The sequence below is a fragment of the Chiloscyllium punctatum genome, chromosome 47 (genome assembly GCF_047496795.1).
Source record: "Chiloscyllium punctatum isolate Juve2018m chromosome 47, sChiPun1.3, whole genome shotgun sequence".
NCBI classification, from domain to species: domain Eukaryota; kingdom Metazoa; phylum Chordata; class Chondrichthyes; order Orectolobiformes; family Hemiscylliidae; genus Chiloscyllium; species Chiloscyllium punctatum.
In genome coordinates this window covers 41,953,979-41,976,996 of record NC_092785.1, presented here as the reverse complement: position 1 = coordinate 41,976,996, position 23,018 = coordinate 41,953,979, and the positions used below count along the sequence as shown (strand labels likewise).

The window sequence follows — 23,018 nt, the reverse complement described above, 5'->3', positions numbered from 1 at the left end:
CGACCCTTCGAAGAGTAACCCAGCCAGACCCATTACCCAACATTTCCCCTAACCTACACATCCCTGAACACTATGGGGTAATTTAGCATGGCCAATCCACCCTAACCTACACATCCCTGAACACTATGGGGTAATTTAGCATGGCCAATCCACCCTAACCTGCACATCCCTGAACACTATGGGGTAATTTAGCACGGCCAATCCACCCTAACCTAGACATCCCTGAACACTATGGGGTAATTTACCATGGCCAATCCACTCTAACCTACACATCCCTGAACACTATGGGGTAATTTAGCATGGCCAATCCACGCTAACCTACACATCCCTGAACTCTATGGGGTAATTTAGCATGGCCAATCCACCCTAACCTGCACATCCCTGAACACTATGGGGTAATTTAGCATGGCCAATCCACCCTAACCTACACATCCCTGAACACTATGGGGTAATTTAGCACGGCCAATCCACCCTAAACTGCACATCTTTGGACTGTGGGAAGAAACCGGAGCACCCGGAGGAAACCCACGCAGACAGACGCCAGAGGCTAGAATCGATCCCGGATCCCTGGCGCTGCGAGGCAAAAGTGCTCACCACTGGGGGTTGTTTACAGATGGCCTGGCACTGAGGGCTGAGCTCATCGAGATCCGGCCAGCAACAGGTATCTGATTGGCTCATGGGGTTGTGACCGATGGGGGAAGACAAAGGCACTCAGCCCGACAACTGCCGCCTGATTGGCTGCTGGGGAGCTGAACAGCTTGTGGGGGCGATTGATACTGGCAGGAGCCTTCGGAATGCTGCAAGGGGCAGACGGCATCTCTCGCTCTCTCTTGTAAAACACCGGAATTCCAAAGGGAGCCAGTCTACTTCCCCAGCAAGCTGTTGGCTTTCATTTCCCTTCACCGGTCGCTACAAGTTGGGGCCTTTAACTAGTAACTCAGGTTTTGTAGTCAGTTAATTAATCACTCTGCGTCTCCTGTTACCAAGACAAAAGAGGAGAAATTGGGACTTTGCACATTTGCGAACTCACGTGGAACAGTGGGATTCTGTGATCTGTTCACTCTTTCCAGTTAATTTGTAACACACTGAGCGTTTCTACAAAATCTGAAGTGAATCCCGACTCCCCATAACTGTGACAATTTAAGTTCTGTTAAGCTGATTCCCCTGTGTTGTCACAGCAGTCTGAATCATAGAATCCCGACAGTGTGGAAACAGGCCCTTCGGCCCAACAAGTCCACACCGATCCTCTGAAAAGTAACCCACCCAGACCCAGTCCCCTACCGTATATTTACCCCTGACTAAGGCACCTAACCTACACATCCCTGGGCATTATGGGTAACTTACCATGGCCAATCCACCCTAACCTACACATCCCTGGGCATTATGAGTAACTTACCATGGCCAATCCACCCTAACCTGCACATCCCTGGGCACTCTGGGTAATTTACCATGGCCAATCCACCTAACCTGCACATCCCTGGGCACTCTGGGCAACTTAGCATGGCCAATCCACCCTTAACTCCCCATCTTTGGACTTTGGGAGGAAACCGGAGCACCCAGAGGAAAGCCACACAGACACGGGGAGAATGTGCAAACTCCCCCCCACAGACGCCAGAGGCTGGAATCGAACCCGGGTCCCTGGCGTTGTGAGGCAGCTGTGCTAACCACTGCGCCACCGTGCGGTCCCTACTCTCTGCCCGACAGCCCCAGGAGAAAGCAACCATTTCCCTGTACACCTGGGCCCTTGACACTCACCTTCTCCCGCTCCTCGAACATCCAGAAGAAGGGGGTCATGGCACCAATATCCAGCGCGTGGGTGGTGACAGCCATGACGTGGTTTAAAATTCGGGTGAGCTCACCGAAAAGGACTGGAGACAGGAGAGAACACAAACGAGAGGGGATCACAGAGAGGAAGGGAGAATCCTGAACACTGGCCGAATGAAGCGTAGCGCCTGGTCTCTCCACCTACTCGATCCATGCCCTCCCCAAAGCAATACGGTCTGAAGTGTAGCGAAATGGAGGAAAAAGCAGCCATTAAGCCCAACTGGCTCAGCCCACCAATCACAGCTGATCCTTTATCCTACCCCTGTGCTCCCCAAAACCTTTAACCTCTAGAAATCGGTTTTTCTTCTGTGCAATGGACCGGTTCACCGGCCTCTTTGTGAGGATGATTCTCCTCAGCTCACTCCGTATCTAGAGAACATGGCTCCTCGCATTGGCACACGGACATTAGCCCTTCATCTGGAATGATTGCTCCAGGTGCACTCTGGGAGTTGGATATACCCTTCATTACTCCAGGTGCACTCTGGGAGTTGGATATACCCTTCATTACTCCATGAGCACTCTGGGAGTTGGATATACCCTTCATTACTCCAGGTGCACTCTGGGAGTTGGATATACCCTTCATTATTCCAGGTGCACTCTGGAGTATATCCGGCCGACGGGGAAAGCCCTATAATGGTAGTGTTGTCCCAGTCGAATTCATGTTGCTTGTCGTCTGTGTGTGAGTGTGTGGCTACTAAGGATAGTTGGTGTTCGTGTATACGGATCGTTAACTGTCTCCCTGTTTGTCCGATGTAGTGTTTTGTGCAGTCCTTGTACGGGATTTTGTACACTACATTGGTTTTGGTCATGTTGGGTCCCTACAGAGAATGAAACCTGAAAGCAACAACACCCCCAGATTCTATGGACTACCCAAAGTGCACAAACCAGACATCCCACTCAGACCCATAGTATCACTACCAGGGACACCATCACACAAACTGGCCAAAGAACTACAGCAGAAACTGAAACACCTGATCAGCGGATCCAGACACTCTATACAATCGACACAGGAATTCTTGGACATCATCAGAAATATACACATAGACAAGGAAGAAACTATGGTCTCATTCAATGTAACGGCACTGTTCACCTCTATCGACAAAACCCTAGCCAGAGAAACAATAGCCAACCTGGTGGACATGCAGAAAAGACAACAGGACGTTGAACCTATCAACAAAGACGGCATACTTAAACTACTGGACTTGTGCCTCACAACACACTTCACATTCAACAACCAAATATATGAACAAATCAACGGAACTCCCATGGGTTCACCGATCTCTGGACTCAGAGCAGAAGCAGTAATGCAAAGGTTAGAACAAACAGTCTTACCACAACTTCAACCCAAACTCTGGGTCAGATACGTGGATGACACCTTTGTAATAATTAAAAACACAGAAATAGAGAACACACACCAGATCATCAACGCCACACTCACAGGAATCCGATTCACTTGAGAGGAAGAAAAGGACAACCAACTCCCATTCCTAGACGTGATGGTACAGAGAACACCGAACGGAGAATTCACCACAAAGGTATACAGGAAAACCACACACACACAGACCAAATCCTGAACTACGAAAGCAACCACCCCAACACACACAAACGAAGTTGCATCAGGACACTATTCAAACGGGCCACAACACACTGCAGCACACCAGAACTACAAAAAGAGGAAGAGGAACACCTATACAAAGTATTTGCCAAAAACGGATACCCTCGCAATTTCATCAACAGATGCCTAAGGGAGAGACAACGGAACAAGGACATGCCGCAACCCAAAGGACTAGCCACACTACCATACATCAGGAGCATTTCTGAACTGACAGCCAGACTACTGCAACCACTAGGACTCATAACAGCACACAAACCAAGAGCCACGCTCAGACAACAACTCACCAGAACGAAGGACCCGATACCCAACATGACCAAAACCAATGTAGTGTACAAAATCCCGTACAAGGACTGCAGGAAACACTACATCGGACAAACAGGAAGACAGTTAACGATCCGTATACACAAACACCAACTAGCCACAAAACGACACGACCAGCTATCCTTAGTAGCCACACACTCCGATGACAAGCAACATGAATTCGACTGGGACAACACTACCATTATAGGACAAGCCAAACAGAGAACAGCCAGGGAATTCCTAGAGGCATGGCACTCATCCACAGACTCTATCAACAAACACATCGACCTGGACCCAATATACCGGCCACTACAGTGGACAGCTCGAACTGACAACCGGAAGCGGCAGAGACAGGCCACTATAAATGCCGGAGGAAACATCACAGAAGCGCTTCACAGGAGGCTCCCAAGCACTGAGGATGTCACCTAGACAGGGGACAAAACGTTTGCAAGACAAATTCCCAGCTCGACGAACAGAACCACAACAACGAGCACCCGAGCTACAAATCTTCTCCCAAACTTTGAGTCCCCTCTCATTCTTATAACCCAGACTCAGTCGAGCCAAACTCCCCTGACATAGCAAAGCCCCTATTCCAGGAGTCGGTCTGCTGAACCTCACTGCACTCCATTAGTGGGAAGTATATCTTTTCTTCAGTTAGGAGACCAAAAGTGCACGTGATACTCCAGGTGTAGTCTCACCATGGTGGCAGGAAGGCTTCCTTGCTCCTGGACTTGTGTCCTATTGCAATGAAGGCTACCTTACTATTTGACCTCTCAACTACTCGCTACACCTGCTTCCAATGACTGGTGGGATGTCGCCCATCTTTTAGGGGAAAGTGAGGATGCTGGAGTCAGAGTCGAGAGTGCGGCGCTGGAAAAGCACAGCCGGTCAGGCAGCATCCGAGGGAGCAGGAGCGTCAACCTGGGGTGCACCCGGAGTAACAAGGGGGATATCCAGCTCCCAGAGTGCACCCGGAGTAACGAGGGGGACATCCAGCTCCCAGAGTGCACCCGGAGTAACGAGGGGGACGTCCAGCTCCCAGAGTGCACCCGGAGTAACGAGGGGGACGTCCAGCTCCCAGAGTGCACCCGGAGTAACGAGGGGGACGTCCAGCTCCCAGAGTGCACCCGGAGTAACGAGGGGGACGTCCAGCTCCCAGAGTGCACCCGGAGTAACGAGGGGGACGTCCAGCTCCCAGAGTGCACCCGGAGTAACGAGGGGGACGTCCAGCTCCCAGAGTGCACCCGGAGTAACGAGGGGGACGTCCAGCTCCCAGAGTGCACCCGGAGTAACGAGGGGGACATCCAGCTCCCAGAGTGCACCCGGAGTAACGAGGGGGACATCCAGCTCCCAGAGTGCACCCGGAGTAACGAGGGGGACATCCAGCTCCCGGAGTAACGAGGGGAACATCCAGCTCCCAGAGTGCACCCGGAGTAACGAGGGGGACGTCCAGCTCCCAGAGTGCACCCGGAGTAACGAGGGGGACATCCAGCTCCCAGAGTGCACCCGGAGTAACGAGGGGGACATCCAGCTCCCAGAGTGCACCCGGAGTAACGAGGGGGACATCCAGCTCCCAGAGTGCACCCAGAGTAACGAGGGGGACATCCAGCTCCCGGAGTAACGAGGGGAACATCCAGCTCCTAGAATGCACCTGGAGTAACGAAGGGAATATCCAGCTCCCGGAGTTGCGAGGGGAATATCCAGCTCCCAGAGTGCACCCGGAGTAACGAGGGGGACATCCAGCTCCCAGAGTGCACCTGGAGTAACGAGGGGAATATCCAGCTCCCAGAGTGCACCTGGAGTAACGAGGGGAATATCCAGCTCCCAGAGTGCACCTGGAGTAACGAGGGGGACATCCAGCTCCCAGAGTGCACCTGGAGTAATCATTCTTGATGAAGGGCTTATTCCCAAAATGGTGCTTCTCCTGGTCCTTGGGTGCTGCTTGATCTGCAGTGCTCTTCCAGCACCACATTCTCAACATCGTACATCTTCTGTGCACCAAATTTCCCAATCTGTCAGCGTTTAAACAGTACTATATCATTCTGTTTGTCCCACTGAGTATACAACTTCAGATATCCCTGTTACGCTGAATCTACTGTCAACTTGCCCGAGTCCCCATGAAGCCCCCTTTTAGATTAGATTAGAATACTTACAGTGTGGAAACAGGCCCTTCGGCCCAACAAGTCCACACTGCCCCGCCGAAGCGTAACCCACCCATACCCCTACATCTATATCTACCCCTTACCTAACACTACGGGCAATTTAGCATGGCCAATTCACCTGACCTGCACATCCTTGGAGTGTGGGAGGAAACCGGAGCACCCGGAGGAAACCCACGCAGACTCGGGGAGAACGTGCAAACTCCACACAGTCAGTCGCCTGAGGCGGGAATTGAACCCGGGTCTCTGGCGCTGTGAGGCAGCAGTGCTAACCACTGTGCCACCGTGCCATCCAGCCACACTGAAGGGACAGCGATATATTTCCGAGTCGGGATGGGGAGGGGCTCGGAGGGGAACTCGCAGGGGGCTGGTGTTCCCATGTACCTGCTGCCCCTTGGTCCTTCTGGATGGAAGTGGCCGTGGGGTTTGGAAGGTGCTGCTTGAGGATCTTTGAGGAATTTCTGAAGGGCATCTTGTAGGTGGTCCACATCGCTGTTACTGAGCGTCGGTGGGGGGAGGGAGGGAGGGGGAGAGAAGATGGGGATGCTTTGTCCTGAATGGTGGACCGTTATACATCATGCTCACTACACTCACTCAATTGTGTGGTCTGTAAACTTCAAAAGGTTGCACTGTATTCCTTCTATGAATCATTGACATATACTGTGGAAAACCTGGAAAAAGAAGCCCCAATTCTCATGGCTTCTCACTCTTCACCATCGTTCATTCTGAAAATGACAACCATCCCAAATGCTTCTGCTAACTAACTCTCAATCTCGTGTGGCGCTGGGAAAGCACAACGGATCAGAGAGCATCCGAGGAGCAGGAGAATCGACACTTCAAGGAAGAGCCCTTCACACATTCCTGATGCAGGGCTTTTGCCCGAAACGTCGATTCTTCTGCTTCTCGGACGCTCCCTGACCTGGCTGTGCTTTGCCAGTGCCACACGTTTCGGCCCTGACCTCCAGCATCTACAGTCCTCGCTTTCTCTTAGCTCTCGACCGACGCCAGTACGCCATCATCAATCCCATGTGCTTTGGTTTTGTACAGTGACCCGTCACAAACTTTTTGAAAAGCCAAATCCACAATGGCCGCCGCGTCTCCCTCATCGACTCTACGAGCTAACGCTCTCAAAGAACTCTAATAGGTTTGCCAAACGCAATCTCCGTTCCACAAACCCATGCTGACTAATCGGAGAGGTGTATGGCACAGGAGCCTTGGTCCAACTCGCCAGTGCCGACCAGGTAATGAATTGCCATTTGCCAGCTCTTGCCCCATACCCCTCCAAACCCTTCCTATTCATCTACCCATCCAGATGCCTTTTAAACGTTGTAATTGTACCAGCCTCCACCACTTAAAGTACCGTTGTTTCGATCACCTTTTTCAGAGATCCAAAACAACAGAACAGCTTATAGAGCAGTAATTACTGCTTCAAGACATTGGCTCCAACACTGAAGTTGATATTCTCCTGGTACCTTCTGAAAGCTATCTTCAGATTAAGATTCTCCAGCATTTTCCTGGCTACTGAGCCCAGGTTTCAAATCCGCATTTTATGAATCGAATTGAATTGAAATGCCGTCAGTCGCGTTGATGGGATTTGAACCTGCATCCCCAGAGGACTAGACGGGGCCACTTGTTATGAAGTTGAAGGTACGTACTGTACCTTTAAGAGAGGGAGAGAGAGAGGGAGAGAGAGAGAGAGAGAGAGAGAGAAAACTGGCAACCACTGAGCAGGCACAAACCCTACCGGACAATTGGAAGACGCAAGCTTGGCTGTAACCTAGATACCTTGTTTTCACAGCAATTCAATTTTTAACCAGTTTAAACTATGCCCCAAGATACCGAAACCCAATCGATCTTTAATTTTCCTGTTTTGACAACATCGAGCCGATGCTTTGGGGTATACAAAAAGCAGGCATTTTGGACAGTTAGGCAGAGAAAGAACACCACCTGCCACTCTCAGACAGACTGCCCCAAAATCGTCTCGCTAAAAAGGTACCTTTCTCATAGGAAACATCTGGGCAGCAGAAGACGATCCAGGGAAACCTACAAATGGAGGAGGATCGACTGCCGCTGTCTGGTTTTGTCAATGGATTTGCTGCAAATTTAATAGGGGCTTTATCGGATCGTTATAGAGTGGGAGGGAGATAACAAATATTTAAGACGACGGATTGTAAATACTTGTTGCTTAATGTTTCTCTTTTGGAGTTCAGGAATAAAATTGTTAATTTCTTCTTTAAATAGTGGAATTTGGGTAGCTCTCAGTCACTCGTACTGCAACAATTTTCTGGGTGCTTGGTTGAATTCACAGCAGGTTTATCGGCGTGTTACTAATCCAGGGATATCACCGTTAAGCCACCAGCCCCCGCTACGGCAGGGGACGGAACTTGAGTGTCAAGCTCGGTTAACCGACTGGATTCAAAAACCAGGCAAGTCGATGCCGGTTGGTCAGTGCGTTGCCACGATGGGGGACGGGAAGTGCCTTACCTCGGATCCATTGGGCACGGATCGGCGGGCGGATGTTCAGCAGCTTCTCCACAGCCAGGGAATAGCACTGCTCGTTGCACATCATGGAGACGTAATCCAGGCGATCAAAGTAGGGAAGAGCCTGGTTGGAGGCGAAAGAGGGTGGAGGGAGGAAGACAGACAAGAGGATGCCGAGGTTAATGATAACGAAGCAATGCTCACACCAATGCAGATGCGTGGCAAATGACCACCTCCGTAATACAGAATGCTGAATGGCCTGGACAGAGTGGACGTTGGGAAGAGGTTTCCATTGGTAGAAGAGACTAGGACCCGAGGGCACAGCCTGAGAGTAAAGGGAAGACCTTTTAGGATGGAGATAAGGAGAGGGTGGGGAATCCATGGAATTCACTACCACAGAAGGCCGTGGAGGCTGGGTCACTGAGTATAGTTACGACAGAGATGGAAAGGTTCTTGAGTATTGAGGGGATCAAGGGCTACGGGGAGAATGGAGCCGAGAAATTTATCAGCCATGATTAAACTGTTGGGCTGAACAGCCTAATTTTTTGCTCCTATGTCTTATGGTCTCCATCATGAGTGAGTCTAACCACGTTCAATGGCTACATTTCCTCACTCTCAACGTCCTGGTGGTTACTATTGACCAGAAACGTCAACCGGACTAAAACTACCATGGCTACAAGAGCAGGTCAGAGGCTAGGAATCCACTAGGAAGTAACTCAGTTCCTCACTCTGCAAAGCCGATCGATCGACCGACAAGGCACAAGTCAGGAAAGTGATGGAATATTCCCCGCTTACCTGGATGAGTGCAGCGCCAACAACAAAAAAAATTATATTTAAAACCAACAAGGGCAAGACTTAAGACAGTGGAACGTAAGGCCCTGGGAAGTGTTGTAGAACGGAGAGACCGAGGGGTTCAGGTATATCATTCTTTGGAGTTTGCACTACGTATAGTCAGGGTGGTTAAGGTGTTTAACACGCATGCCTTCAATGCTCAGAACTTTGAGTGTAGGAGATGGGAACGTCATATTGACGTTGTACAGAATGCCAATGATACCTCTTCTGGTGTACCGTGTCGCCCTGTTACAGGAAGGATATTAAACCGGAAGAGATTTACCAGGATGTTGCCAGGAATGGGGAAGGGTTTGAGTTATAAAGAAAGGCTGGATAGGCTGGGATTCTTTTCACTGGAGCGTAGGAGGTTGAGGGATGACTTTACAGAGGTTTATCAAATCATGAGGGATATGGATGAGGTGAATGTCAGGTGTCTTTTCCTTCAGCTGAGGCATATTTGTGAGGAGAGAGGTTTAAAAAAGGACATGAGGTGTGCCTTTTGTTTCACTCAGAGGGTGGTTTGTGCATGGAATGAACTGCCAGAGGAAGTGGTGGATGTGGGTACAGTCAGAATGTTTTAAAAGACATTTAGATAATCTTACAACACAGGGTAAACACCCCCCCCCCCAAGCTAATTTAAATCTGCAAACAAATGATTTAACCCAATCCGTAACCTGTTAACATTCGAGAGGCCAAAGGTCACGATTTAAAGTAAAAATTAACAATTTTTTTTAAAAAAAGAGGTTGAACAGAGAATAATTAACTAACAACTCCTATCTCTAAACTATCTTTTACTTTCCTTTCTATAACACTGGTCCGATAATACCCCCTGATTAAGATTTACCCAAGTTCAAATTTCACAACCAGCCAGCCGTCAAGACTTCTATCTTTTTTTCTTCTTAGGGATTTCTGTTTCACAAGTCATTGATAGATAAAGGTACCTTTAAGAGAGCTATTCCGCAGACAGCCGGCATATGTCGGTGGCTTGGCAGTTCTCCTCCAGCCGTTCCGATTTTTCCCAGTCTTACACCCCAAAGCATTGGATCGTTTCGTTGGTTCCAGTATTGTCAAAATACCAAATTCAAACTTGATTGGAGTTTAGTATCTTGGGACATAATTTAAACTGGTTGGCCAAATTTGAATTTGTTTCTGTCTCATGACAACCCAGGTACTGCTAGCTGCTGGACCAAACTCCCCAACGCTCTGTGTGCTTGCGAAGTCCTTTAACTATCTTAAAGTTAAGTACCCCTTGCACCTTCTTAATAATAGATCCATGAGCAAGAGAGATTTGGGCCAGGTAGGTGGGACAAGTTAAGGTCGGGAACATGGTCGGCATGGAATGATTGGACGGAGGGGTCTGTTTCCGCTCTGTATGACTCTGTAACACTGGAGAAGTTCCAGTCAAAGTAGTTGCCCATTTACTCTCTTCACCATCTCACAGTGACCACCGCACTGCAGACACTCACCAACACTCCTTTGAAAGCACTACCCAAACCCACAAGCAAGGGAATGCCCCAACCTACAAATTTTCCTCCGATCCACTCACCGCCTGGACTTGGTATTTTTAGTCCAGTTCAGTATCGCTGGATCAAAATCCCATATTTCACTCCCTAACAACACAGTGGGTCTACCGACAGCACATCAGAGAATTCCAGCAGTGCAGACTGAGGGCATTTGGCCCATCAAGTCTACATCGACCCTCCCAACACCATACCCTCTATCCCTGTAACCCCACATCTACCATGGTTAACCCATCTAACCTACACATCTATGAACACTATGGAGTAATTTAGCATGGCCAATCCACCCTAACCTGCACATCCCTGAACACTATGGAGTAATTTAGCATGGCCAATCCACCCTAACCTACACATCTATGAACACTATGGGGTAATTTAGCATGGCCAATCCACCCTAACCTGCACATCCCTGAACACTATGGGGTAATTTAGCATGGCCAATCCACCCTAACCTGCACATCCCTGAACACTATGGGGTAATTTAGCATGGCCAATCCACCCTAACCTACACATCCCTGAACACTATGGGGTAATTTAGCATGGCCAATCCACCCTAACCTACACATCCCTGAGCACTATGGGGTAATTTAGCATGGCTGATCCACCCTAACCTACACATCCCTGAGCACTATGGGGTAATTTAGCATGGCCAATCCACCCTAACCTACACATCTATGAACACTATGGGGTAATTTAGCATGGCCAATCCACCCTAACCTACACATCCCTGAGCACTATGGGGTAATTTAGCATGGCTGATCCACCCTAACCTACACATCCCTGAACACTATGGGGTAATTTAGAATGGCCAATCCACCCTAACCTACACATCCCTGAACACTATGGGGTAATTTAGCATGGCTGATCCACCCTAACCTGCACATCTTTGGACTGTAGGAGGAAACCGGAGCACCCGGAGGAAAACCCCACCCAGACACTGGGGGAGAACGTAGAAGGTCCCACACAGAGAGTCGCCCTGAGGCCAGAATCGAACCCAGGTGCCTGGTGCTGCGAGGCTGCGGTGCTGACCACTGAGCCACCGTGCTGCCAGAATGGGCAGCAGTGATTCAAGAAGGCAGCTCGCTGGCACACTCTCAAGGAGAAAGTGGGGACAGGCAATAAATCCTGGCCAGCCAGTGACGCTTACACCCCACAAGACAACGTGAAAATATTAAGAGGCATTTGGACGGGTATGTGGATGGGAAGGGTTTGGAGGGATATGGGTCGGGTGCTGGCAGGTGGGACTAGATTGGGTTGGGATATCTGGGTCAGCATGGACAGGTTGGACCGAAGGGTCTGTTTCCGTGCTGTACACCTCTATGACAAATGGGGACTACGAGTGGGTTGACAGTACTGAAAGCAGCCAGCGTTACCTTAGAGCCTGAGGCGTGGTAACAGACAGCAATCGCTATTCATGCTCTTAAAACGATCAAACTCGATATTGAGACCTGAAGGTGCACATGTCTCACAGGAGAGGCTGCTAGCCACAGCTTCAGTGGAGCACTGCAGCAACACCGAGACTGAAATGTTGGCCTGGGGATTTTTTTATTTAAGAATATGATTTGATTATTATCGTCACGTGTACCTGGGTACAGCAACAGAGTTCTGTTTTGTGTGCAGCACAGGTAGATCAAGCCATACCAAAGTGCATCAGGGTAACAGGGCTGCAGAGATGGTGCACAAGGAGGAACATTTGAAATCTGAGAGGGCCGTTCAGAAGTTTCATAACCGCGGGGAAGAAGCGGTCCTTGAATCTGTTGGCGTTTCAGCTTATGTTTCTGCTGCCTGACGGAAGAGATTACAATGGGGGAGGGGGAAGGAGGGGTCTTTGAGGCAGCGTGGAGGATTGATGGAGTCGAGGGAAGGCAGGGAACACAGTGATATGAAGTGGCAGGCAGCCGGAGGCTCAACGTTATTGCTGTGTTTCGAAACAGAACATGGTGGGGGTGGGGCAAAGCAGTAGGCCCCAGATTGCGCTCTGTCTCCCCGGTACTGAGGGAGGGGGGGAACCACGTTGCGAGCAGCGGTTACATCAGTCCCAACACCGCTTCGGACGGAGGGCCACAGTCAGAGGGGGCCTTACCTGCAGGTAGGTCTTGTACTCGATGAGCTTCTCGGTCCCCCGGTGCAGAAGGCCAATGTGCGGGTCGCATTTCTTCACCGACTCCCCGCTGAGCTCCATGACAAGGCGCAGGACCCCGTGGGCTGCCGGGTGCTGGGGGCCGAAGTTGATGACAAAGTTGGTCACCTTCCGGTCTCGGGGGGGATCCTTGTCTGGGGAGGAAGACAGAGGGGGGGCGCGCGTCAGAGCTTGTGAACGTAGAACATGGAACTGTACAGTGCAGGAGCAGGCCCTTCTGCCCACGATGCGTGAATATGACGCCAAATCAACTAATCCCTTCTGCCTGCCCCTGGCCCATATCCCTCCTAACCCGAGCACATCTAAAAGTCTCTTCAACGCCCCTATCGTATCTGGCTCCACCCCGGCAGCACGTTCCACACTTTGTATTGCCCCTCACGAAGCCTTCGAATGTTGCCTCTCTCATTCGACATGCAGGCGCCCGAGTGGACATTACAATTCTAAGAAACAGATTCTGACCGTCAACTCTACTGATGCATCTCGCAACTTTCAAGACTTCCACCAAGTCTCCCCTCAGCTGCTGCTGCTCCAGAGAAAACAACCAGAGTTGGTTTCTTTTGAGCCATTCCTTACAGTTCATGCCCTCTACTCTGGGCAGCATACAGGTAAAGCCCTTCTGCACCCTCTCCAGAACCTCCAAACCCTCCCCAGAACCTCCAAACCCTCCCTGTAATGTGGCGACCAGAATCGAACACAATACTCTCAGTGCGACCTAACCAAAGTCTGACGACGCTGCGACATGACATCTAGACTCTTGTCCTCAGTTCCCCGACCAATAAAGATAAGCGTGCCATAGGCCTATCTGCTTGGGTGGGCCACCTTTTCAGGGAGCGATGGACTTGAACCCCCAAGATCCTTCAGTACATCAACGCTGTTCATTAACTGGATACTTTTCCTTAAATGTTTGATCCCTCCAACGTGCAGCACCTCACACTCACCCGGATTAAACTCCACCTGCCATTTTCTCCGCCCGGATCCGTGACTGATCCATATCCCGCTGTATCGTTTCACCATCTCGGACACGACCCACAGCTCCACTGGTCTGCAAACCTACCAACCCACCCATCCACATTTTCTTTCACATCATGGTAAGGTCCTGGGGAGTGTTGCTGAACAAAGAGACCTTGGAGTGCAGGTTCATAGCTCCTTGAAAGTGGAATCGCAGGTCGATAGGATAGTGAAGAAGGTGTTTTGTATGCTCTCCTTTATTGGTCAGAGTATTGAGTACAGGAGTTGGGAGGTCATGTTGCAGCTGTACAGGACATTGGTTAGGCCACTGTTGGAATATTGCATGCAATTCTGGTCTCCTTCCTATCGGAAAGATGTTGGGAAACTTGAAAGGGTTCAGAAAAGATTTACAAGGATGTTGCCAGGATTGGAGGGTTTGAGTTACAGGGAGAGGGTGAACAGGCTGGGGCTGTTTTCCCTGGAGCGTCGGAGGCTGAGGGGTGACCTTATAGAGGTTTATAAAATCATGAGGGACATGGATAGGGTAAATAGGCAAAGTCTTTTCCCTGGGGTGGGGGAGTCCAGAACTAGAGGGGCATAGGTTTAGGGTGAGAGGGGAAAGATATAAAAGAGACCAAAGGGGCAACTTTTTCACCCAGAGGGTGGTACGTGTATGGAATGAGCTGCCAGAGGATGTGGTGGAGGCTGGTACAATTACAGCATTTAAGAGGCATCTGGATGGGTATATGAATAGGAAGGGTTTGGAGGGATATGGGCCGGGTGCTGGCAGGTGGGACTAGATTGGGTTGGGATATCTGGTCGGCATGGACAGGTTGGGCCGAAGGGTTTGTTTACCTGCTGGACATCCCTATGAGGGTCAGCCTCTCTCCTGTCTGGAGGAGCCGTGGGGCACGCAGTGTCCCCTCCCCATTCCTCACTTACCGTTCCAGGGGGGTGGTTTCCACTTGGCAGTAATTTCTGTCGGGTACATCACTGCGCCCTCATACTGCTTCAGCCATTCGGGATCAGGCTGCCACTGCCGTGCGCCCCTGTGGCAAAGATATGACAGCCTCTGTCAGAAACGAAAGGTCAAACTCCCAGCATCCTGCAGTTTCCACTCCACACCCCCCCCCCCCCCACCTCTCCTGCAGGACCCACTGCCCCCACGCGCAAACACTTTTGCCCCTCTGTTTCCCTCCCCCATTCTCTCTTTACCTCCCCTCCCCCTTCTCTTTTCTCCCTCTGGATGTAGGTCAAGCTGGAAGGTTCATTTCCAGACGTTTCGCCACCGACTAGGTAACATCCTCAGTGAGCCTCTGGGTGAAGCTCTGCTGATGATTCCTGCTTTCTATGTGTGCGTTTGGGTGAGTGACGTCATCCTCGACAGCGACGTCATTTCCACTGACGTCATTTCCTGTCCTTTTCCTCAGGAGGCAGTAAATGGGAGTCCAAGTCAATGTGTTTCTCTCTGGCAGTTTTAACCAGCTTCCTCTAACTCCACCTCCCATCCAGACACTCTCAGACACCCTTTCAACCTTTTGGAAATCTTTGTGAGAATAACGTACTGTGGATAAGAGAGAACTGGTGATACACTGTACCTAGATTACCTGCAGACATCTGAGAAGACATCACAAAAGTTATTGTCAGAAATTAAAGACCCTATTGGAACAGTTGGTCCGGTTTGAGGATTAGCTGTCCAACAGGAAGTAGAAAGGACGTATAAATAGGTTATTTGACCCCAGGGTGGTAAAATGTAATAACTGGTGTGTCATGGCAGTAGGTACAGGGACCACAACTGTCGACGATTTAGATCAACAACTAAAGGGACAAAGTCTGTGCTACAATGTTAGGGAGGAAAGGAAATTGCAAAAGGGATGTAAAGAGATTTTTCAGTGAGGTGGAATGAGTCGGTAAAGATCTGCCAAATGGAATGTACTGAGAGAAAAGGCAAAATGTTCTGTTTTGGCAGAATTTTAAAAGAAAAAGCACATTATCTAAAACAAAACTTTAACGACTGGAGAAACGCAGCAGGTCTGGCACTTGAAGAGAAAGCCTGAATCCATATGACTCTTCCTTGGAACTGAAGGGAACTGGAGAGTGGTGGGTTTTATACCCCCCCCAATGACCTGTGACTCACATCCCCTTCCCGCCACTCCAATACCTACTGGCCCTTCACAGCCGAGCATTTCTCTCTCCAATTTCTAAACCCCCACCCCCAATATGCTCCGGAAACAGTCTCTCATTCGTGCCCCCAACCCCCCCCATCCATTACTCTGCCATCACATCCGCTCTCTCACCCATTACCCCCATGACTGCCCTGGCCCTCACCCAATGTCCACTCCACCCACTCCTTTGGCCCATCATCCAATCCCCCCCCCTCACCCTCCCCCACCTCGTCCGCCAATCGAACCCCCCTCGCCCTTCCACCCCCCAGATCCACTCCCCCTCGCCCTTCCAACCCCCCCAAATCGACCCCCCTCGACCTTCCATCAACCCCCAGATCGCCCACCCCCCTCGCCCTTCCATCCCCCGCCAGATCCACCCCCCCTCGCCCTTCCATCCCCCGCCAGATCCACCCCCCCTCGACCTTCCATCACCCGCCAGTTCCACCCCCCCTCGACCTTCCACCCCCCCCTCGCCCTCCCACACCCCCGCAGATCGCCCCCCCCTCACCCTACCACACCCCCGCAGATCGACCACCCCCTCCCCCTGATCCATCCACGGTCCTTCCATCAACCTGCAGATCGCCCACCCCCCGGCCCTTCCACCCCCCCCCTCGCCCTCCCACACCCCCGCAGATCTACCCCCCCTCACCCTACCACACCCCCGCAGATCGACCCCCCCTCACCCTACCACACCCCCGCAGATCGACCCCCCCCCTCACCCTACCACACCCCCGCAGATCGACCCCCCCCCTCGCCCTCCCACACCCCCGCAGATCTACCCCCCCTCACCCTACCACACCCCCGCAGATCGACCCCCCCTCACCCTACCACACCCCCGCAGATCGACCCCCCCCTCACCCTACCACACCCCCGCAGATCGACCCCCCCCCTCGCCCTCCCACACCCCCGCAGATCGACCCCCCCTCACCCTACCACACCCCCGCAGATCGACCCCCCCCTCACCCTACCACACCCCCGCAGATCGCCCCCCCTCGCCCTTCCATCCCCCGTCAGATCCAACCTCCTCCCCCTTCCACCCCCCCCAGATCGACCTCCCTCGTCCTTCCAGCCCCCTCGCCCTTCCACACACCCCCGATCCACACCCCCCTCGCCCTTCCACCCCCGATCCACACCCCCCTCGCCCTTCCACCCCCGATCCACCCCCCCTCGCCCTTCCACCCCCGATCCACCCCCCCTCGCCCTTCCACCCCCCCTCGCCCTTCCACCCCCGATCCACCCCCCCCTCGCCCTTCCACCCCCCCCTCGCCCTTCCACCCCCGATCCACCCCCCCCTCGCCCTTCCACCCCCGATCCACCCCCACTCGCCCTTCCACCCCCGATCCACCCCCCCCTCGCCCTTCCACCCCCGATCCACCCCCCCCTCGCCCTTCCACCCCCGATCCACCCCCACTCGCCCTTCCACCCCCCCTCGCCCTTCCACCCCCGATCCACCCCCCTTCGCCCTTCCACCCCCCCCGCAGATCCACCCCCCCTCGCCCTTCCACCCCCCCTCGCCCTTCCACCCCCGAACCACCCCCCCTCGCCCTTCCACCCCCCCAAGATCCACCTCCCTCCCCCTTCCACCCCTCCCAGATCCACGCCCCCTCCCCCTTCCACCCCTCCTCCCCCTTCCACCCCCCCCAAATCGACCCCCCTCGCCCTTCCACCCTCCTCGCCCTTCCACACGCCCCCCGATCCAACCCCCTCACCCTTCCACACACCCCAACCCACCCCCCCTCGCCCTTCCACCCCCCCCAGGTCGACCTCCCTCGCCCTTCCACCCCCCCTCCAGATTGACCTCCCTCGCCCTTCCACCCCTCCTCGCCCTTCCACCCCCCCAGATCCACCCCTTCCCCCTTCCACCCCCACAGACCGACCTCCCGCGCACTTCCACACACCCCCGATCGACACCCCCCTCACCCTTCCACCACCCCCAGGTGGAACCCACCTCCCCCTTCCACCCCCACCCGCTGATCGACCCCCTCCTCGCCCTTCCATCCCCCAGATGGATCCCCTCCTCGCCCTTCCACCCCCCCACTGATCGACCCCCCTCGCCCTTCCACCCCCCCGCTGATCGACCCCCCCTCGCCCTTCCACCCCCCCAGATCGAGCCCCCCTCACCCTTCCACCCCACCCAGATCCACCCCCCCTCGCACTTCCACCCCACCCAGATCCAACCCCCCTCGCCCTTCCACCCCCCCCCAGATCGACCTCCCTCGTCCTTCCACCCCCCTCGCCCTTTCACACACCCCCGATCGACCCTCCCTCGCCCTTCCACCCCCCCGCTGATCGACCCCCTCCTCGCCCTTCCACCCCCCCCAGATCCAACCCCCTTCCCCCTTCCATCCCACCCAGATCCACCCCCTCTCGCCCTTCCAACCCCCCCAGATCCACCCCCCTCCCCCTTCCAACCCCCCCAGATCCACCCCCCTCCCCCTTCCACCCCCCACCAGATCGACCTCCCTCGTCCTTCCACCCCCTCGCCCTTTCACACCCCCCCGATCGACCCTCCCTCGCCCTTCAACCCCCCGCTGATCGATCTCCCCTCGCCCTTCCCCCCACCAATCGACCGCCCCTCGCCCTTCCACCCCCGATCGACCCCCTCTCGCCCTTCCACCCCCACCCGCTGATCGACCCCCTCCTCGCCCTTCCACCCCACAGATGGATCCCCTCCTCGCCCTTACACCCCCCCCGCCGATCCACCCCCCCTCGCCCTTCCACCCCCCCAGATCCACCCCCTCCTCCACCTTCTACCCCCCCCAGATCCCCCCCCTCCCCCTTCCACCCCCCCCAGATCCACCCTCCCTCCCCCGTCCACCCCCCCTCCCCCTTCCACCCCCCCCAGATCCACCCCCCTCCCCCGTCCACCCCCCCCTCCCCCTTCCACCCCCCAGCAGATCGACCTCCCTCGTCCTTCCACCCCTCCGCTGATCGATCTCCCCTCGCCCTTCCCCCCACCAATCGACCCTCCCTCGCCCTTCCATCCCACCCAGATCCACCCCCCCTCGCCCTTCCACCCAACCCCAGATCCACCCCCCTCCCCGTTCCACACCCCCCCGATCAACCCTCCCTCGCCCTTCCACCCCCACCCGCTGATCGACCCCCTCCTCGCCCTTCTACCCCCCCAAATGGATCCCCCCCTCCCCCTTCCACCCCCCGCTGATCGACCCCCTCCTCGCCCTTCCCCCCTCCGCTGATCGACCCCCCTCGCCCTTCCACCCCCACCCGCTGATCGACCCCCCTCGCCCTTCCCCCCTCCGCTGATCGACCCCCCCTCGCCCTTCCACCCCCCCCAGATCAACGCCCCTCGTCCTTCCATCCCACCCAGATCCACCCCCCCCACCACCCCCAGATCCACCCCCCTCCCCCTTCCACCACCCCCAGATCCACCTCCCTCGATCCACCCCCCCCTCGCCCTTCCACACCCCCCCGATCCACCCCCCCTCGCCCTTCCACCCCCACCCGCTGATCGACCCCCTCCTCGCCCTTCCACCCCCCCCAGATCCACCCCCCTCGCCCTTCCACCCCCCCCGATCGACCCCCCCCTCACCCTTCCACCCCCCTCCCCCTTCCACCCTTCCCAGATCCACCCCCCCTCCCCCTTCCACCCCCCTCCCCCTTCCACCCCCCCTCCCCCTTCCACCCCACCCAGATCCACCCCCCTCGCCCTTCCACTCCCCCCAGATCCACCCCCCCTCCCCCTTCCACCCCCCCTCCCCCTTCCACCACACCCAGATCCACCACCCCTCCCCCTTCCACCCCCCCTCCCCCTTCCACCCTTCCCAGATCGACCCTCCCTCGCCCATCCACCCCCGCGCTGATCCACCCCCCCTCGCCCTTCCACATCCCCCAGATCCACCCCCCCTCGCCCTTGCACACACCCCCGATCCACCCACCCCTACCTTCCATACACCCGCGATCCATCCCCCTCCCCCTTTCACCCCCCCATTCACCCCCCCCCCAGATCCACCCCCCCTCGCCTTTCCACACACCCCAATCGACACCCCCCCTCACCCTTCCACCACCCCCAGGTGGAACCCCCCTCGCCCTTCCACCCCCACCCGCTGATTGACCCCCTCCTCGCCCTTCCACCCCCCAGAGGGATCCCCTCCTCGCCCTTCCAACCCCCCCCCAGATCCCCCCCCTCCCCCTTCCACCCCCCCAGATCCATCCCCCTCCCCCTTCCACCCCCCCAGATGGACCCCCCCCCCTTCCACCCCCCGCTGATCGACCCCCCTCGCCCTTCCCCCCTCCGCTGATCGACCCCCCTCGCCCTTCCCCCCTCCGCTGATCGACCCCCCTCGCCCTTCCCCCCTCCGCTGATCGACCCCCCTCGCCCTTCCCCCCTCCGCTGATCGACCCCCCTCGCCCTTCCCCCCTCCGCTGATCGACCCCCCTCGCCCTTCCCCCCTCCGCTGATCGACCCCCCTCGCCCTTCCCCCCTCCGCTGATCGACCCCCCTCGCCCTTCCCCCCTCCGCTGATCGACCCCCCTCGCCCTTCCCCCCTCCGCTGATCGACCCCCCTCGCCCTTCCCCCCTCCGCTGATCGACCCCCCTCGCCCTTCCCCCCTCCGCTGATCGACCCCCCTCGCCCTTCCCCCCTCCGCTGATCGACCCCCCCTCGCCCTTCCCCCCTCCGCTGATCGACCCCCCGCTCGCCCTTCCACCCCCCCCGATCAACGCCCCTCGTCCTTCCATCCCACCCAGATCCACCCCCCCCACCACCCCCAGATCCAACGCCCCTCCCCCTCCCACCCCCCCAGATCCACCCCCCTCCCCCTTCCACCACCCCTCCCCCTTGCACCCCCCCTCACCCTTCCACACCCCCCCCACCACCCCCAGATCCACCTCCCTCGCCCTTCCACACCCCCCCAATCCACCCCCCGTCGCCCTTCCACCCCCACCCGCTGATCGACCCCCTCCTCGCCCTTCCACCCCCCCCAGATCCACCCCCCTCGCTCTTCCACCCCCCCAGATCCACCACCCCTCCCCCTTCCACCCCCCCTCCCCCTTCCACCCCCCCCCAGATCCACCCCCCTCGCCCTTCCAACCCCCCCGATGATCGACCCCCCTCGCCCTTCCACCCCCACCCGCTGATCGACCCCCTCCTCGCCCTTCCACCCCCACCCGCTGATCGACCCCCTCCTCGCCCTTCCACCCCCCCCCAGATCCACCCCTCTCCCCCTTCCACCCCCCCAGATGGACCCCCCCCTCCCCCTTCCACCCTGCGCTGATCGACCCCCCTCGCCCTTCCCCCCTCCGCTGATCGACCCCCCTCGCCCTTCCCCCCTCCGCTGATCGACCCCCCTCGCCCTTCCCCCCTGCGCTGATCGACCCCCCTCGCCCTTCCCCCCTCCGCTGATCGACCCCCCCTCGCCCTTCCACCCCCCCCAGATCAACGCCCCTCGCCCTTCCATCCCACCCAGATCCACCCCCCCACCCCCCCCAGATCCACCCCCCCTCGCCCTTCCACCCCTGATCCACCCTCCCTCGCCCTTCCACCCCCCCAGATCCACCACCCCTCCCCCTTCCACCACCCCCAGATCCACCCCCCCACCCCCCCCAGATCCACCCCCCCTCGCCCTTCCACCCCTGATCCACCCTCCCTCGCCCTTCCACCACCCCAAGATCCAGCCCCCCTCCCCCTTCCACCCCCCCCAGATCCACCCCCCTCCCCCTTCCACCCCCCCCAGATCCATCCCCCTCCCCCTTCCACCCCCCCAGATGGACCCCCCCCTTCCCCTCCCCCTTCCACCCCCCCAGATGGACCCCCCCCTTCCCCTCCCCCTTCCACCCACCCAGATCCACCCCCCCTCGCCCTTCCAACCCCCCCCAGATCGACCCCCCCTCCCCCTTCCACCACGCCCAGATCCCCCCCCTCCCCCTTCCACCCCCCCCAGATCCACCCTCCCTCCCCCTTCCACCCCCCCAGATCCATCCCCCTCCCCCTTCCACCCCCCCAGATGGACCTCCCCTCCCCCTTCCACCCCCCGCTGATCGACCCCCCTCGCCCTTCCCCCCTCCGCTGATCGACCCCCCTCGCCCTTCCCCCCTCCGCTGATCGACCCCCCTCGCCCTTCCCCCCTCCGCTGATCGACCCCCCCTCGCCCTTCCCCCCTCCGCTGATCGACCCCCCCTCGCCCTTCCACCCCCTCCAGATCAACGCCCCTCGTCCTTCCATCCCACCCAGATCCACCCCCCCCCACCACCCCCAGATCCAACGCCCCTCCCCCTCCCACCCCCCCAGATCCACCCCCCCTCCCCCTTCCACCCCCCCCCACCCTTCCACCCCCCCCAGATCCACCCCCCTCCCACCACCCCCAGATCCGCCTACTTCCCCCTTCCACCACCCCCAGATCCACCTCCCTCGCCCTTCCACACACCCCCGATCGACCCCCCCTCGCCCTTCCACCCCCACCCGCTGATCGACCCCCTCCTCGCCCTTCCACCCCCCCGCTGATCGACCTCCCTCGCCCTTCCACCCCCCCCAGATCCACCCCCCTCGCACTTCCACCCCCCCCGATCGACCCCCCCCCTCCCCCTTCCACCCCCCCTCCCCCTCCCCCAGATCCACCCCCCTCGCCCTTCCACCCCCCCCAGATCCACCCCCCCCTCACCCTTCCACCCCCCCTCCCCCTTCCACCCTTCCCAGATCCACCCCCCCTCCCCCTTCCACCCCACCCAGATCCACCCCCCCTCCCCCTTCCACCCCACCCAGATCCACCCCCCCTCCCCCTTCCACCCCCCCTCGCCCTTCCACTCCCCCCAGATCCACCCCCCCTCCCCCTTCCATCCCCCCTAGATCGACCCTCCCTCGCCCTTCCACCCCCCACTGTTCGATCTCCCCTCGCCCTACTCCCCACCAATCAACCCCCCCTCGCCCTTCCACCCCCCCCAGATACACCCCCCTCCCCCTTCCACCCCCCCCAGATCGACCCTCCCTCGCCCTTCCATCCCACCCAGATCATCCACCCCTCCTCCTTCCACCCCCACCCGCTGATCGACCCCCTCCTCGCCCCTCCACCCCCCCGCCG

General features: G+C 56.8%; 2 protein-coding genes across 2 annotated transcripts in view; one reads left to right on the top strand and one right to left on the bottom strand.

The window, feature by feature from the left end:
* Window positions 1-23,018, top strand: part of LOC140468612 (uncharacterized) — a 1,157,363-nt gene that overhangs the window by 626,473 nt on the left and 507,872 nt on the right. The gene's annotated exons all lie outside the window — the stretch shown is intronic.
* ndufs2 (NADH:ubiquinone oxidoreductase core subunit S2) overlaps window positions 1-23,018 on the bottom strand; it is a 49,892-nt gene that overhangs the window by 17,932 nt on the left and 8,942 nt on the right. The window contains exons 2-5 of the mRNA XM_072564705.1: window positions 14,761-14,867; window positions 12,814-13,004; window positions 8,383-8,503; window positions 1,756-1,868 (exon numbers count right to left, since the gene is read on the bottom strand). Coding sequence (XP_072420806.1) covers window positions 1,756-1,868; window positions 8,383-8,503; window positions 12,814-13,004; window positions 14,761-14,867 — 532 coding nt within the window. The remainder of the gene's footprint in view (window positions 1-1,755; window positions 1,869-8,382; window positions 8,504-12,813; window positions 13,005-14,760; window positions 14,868-23,018) is intronic.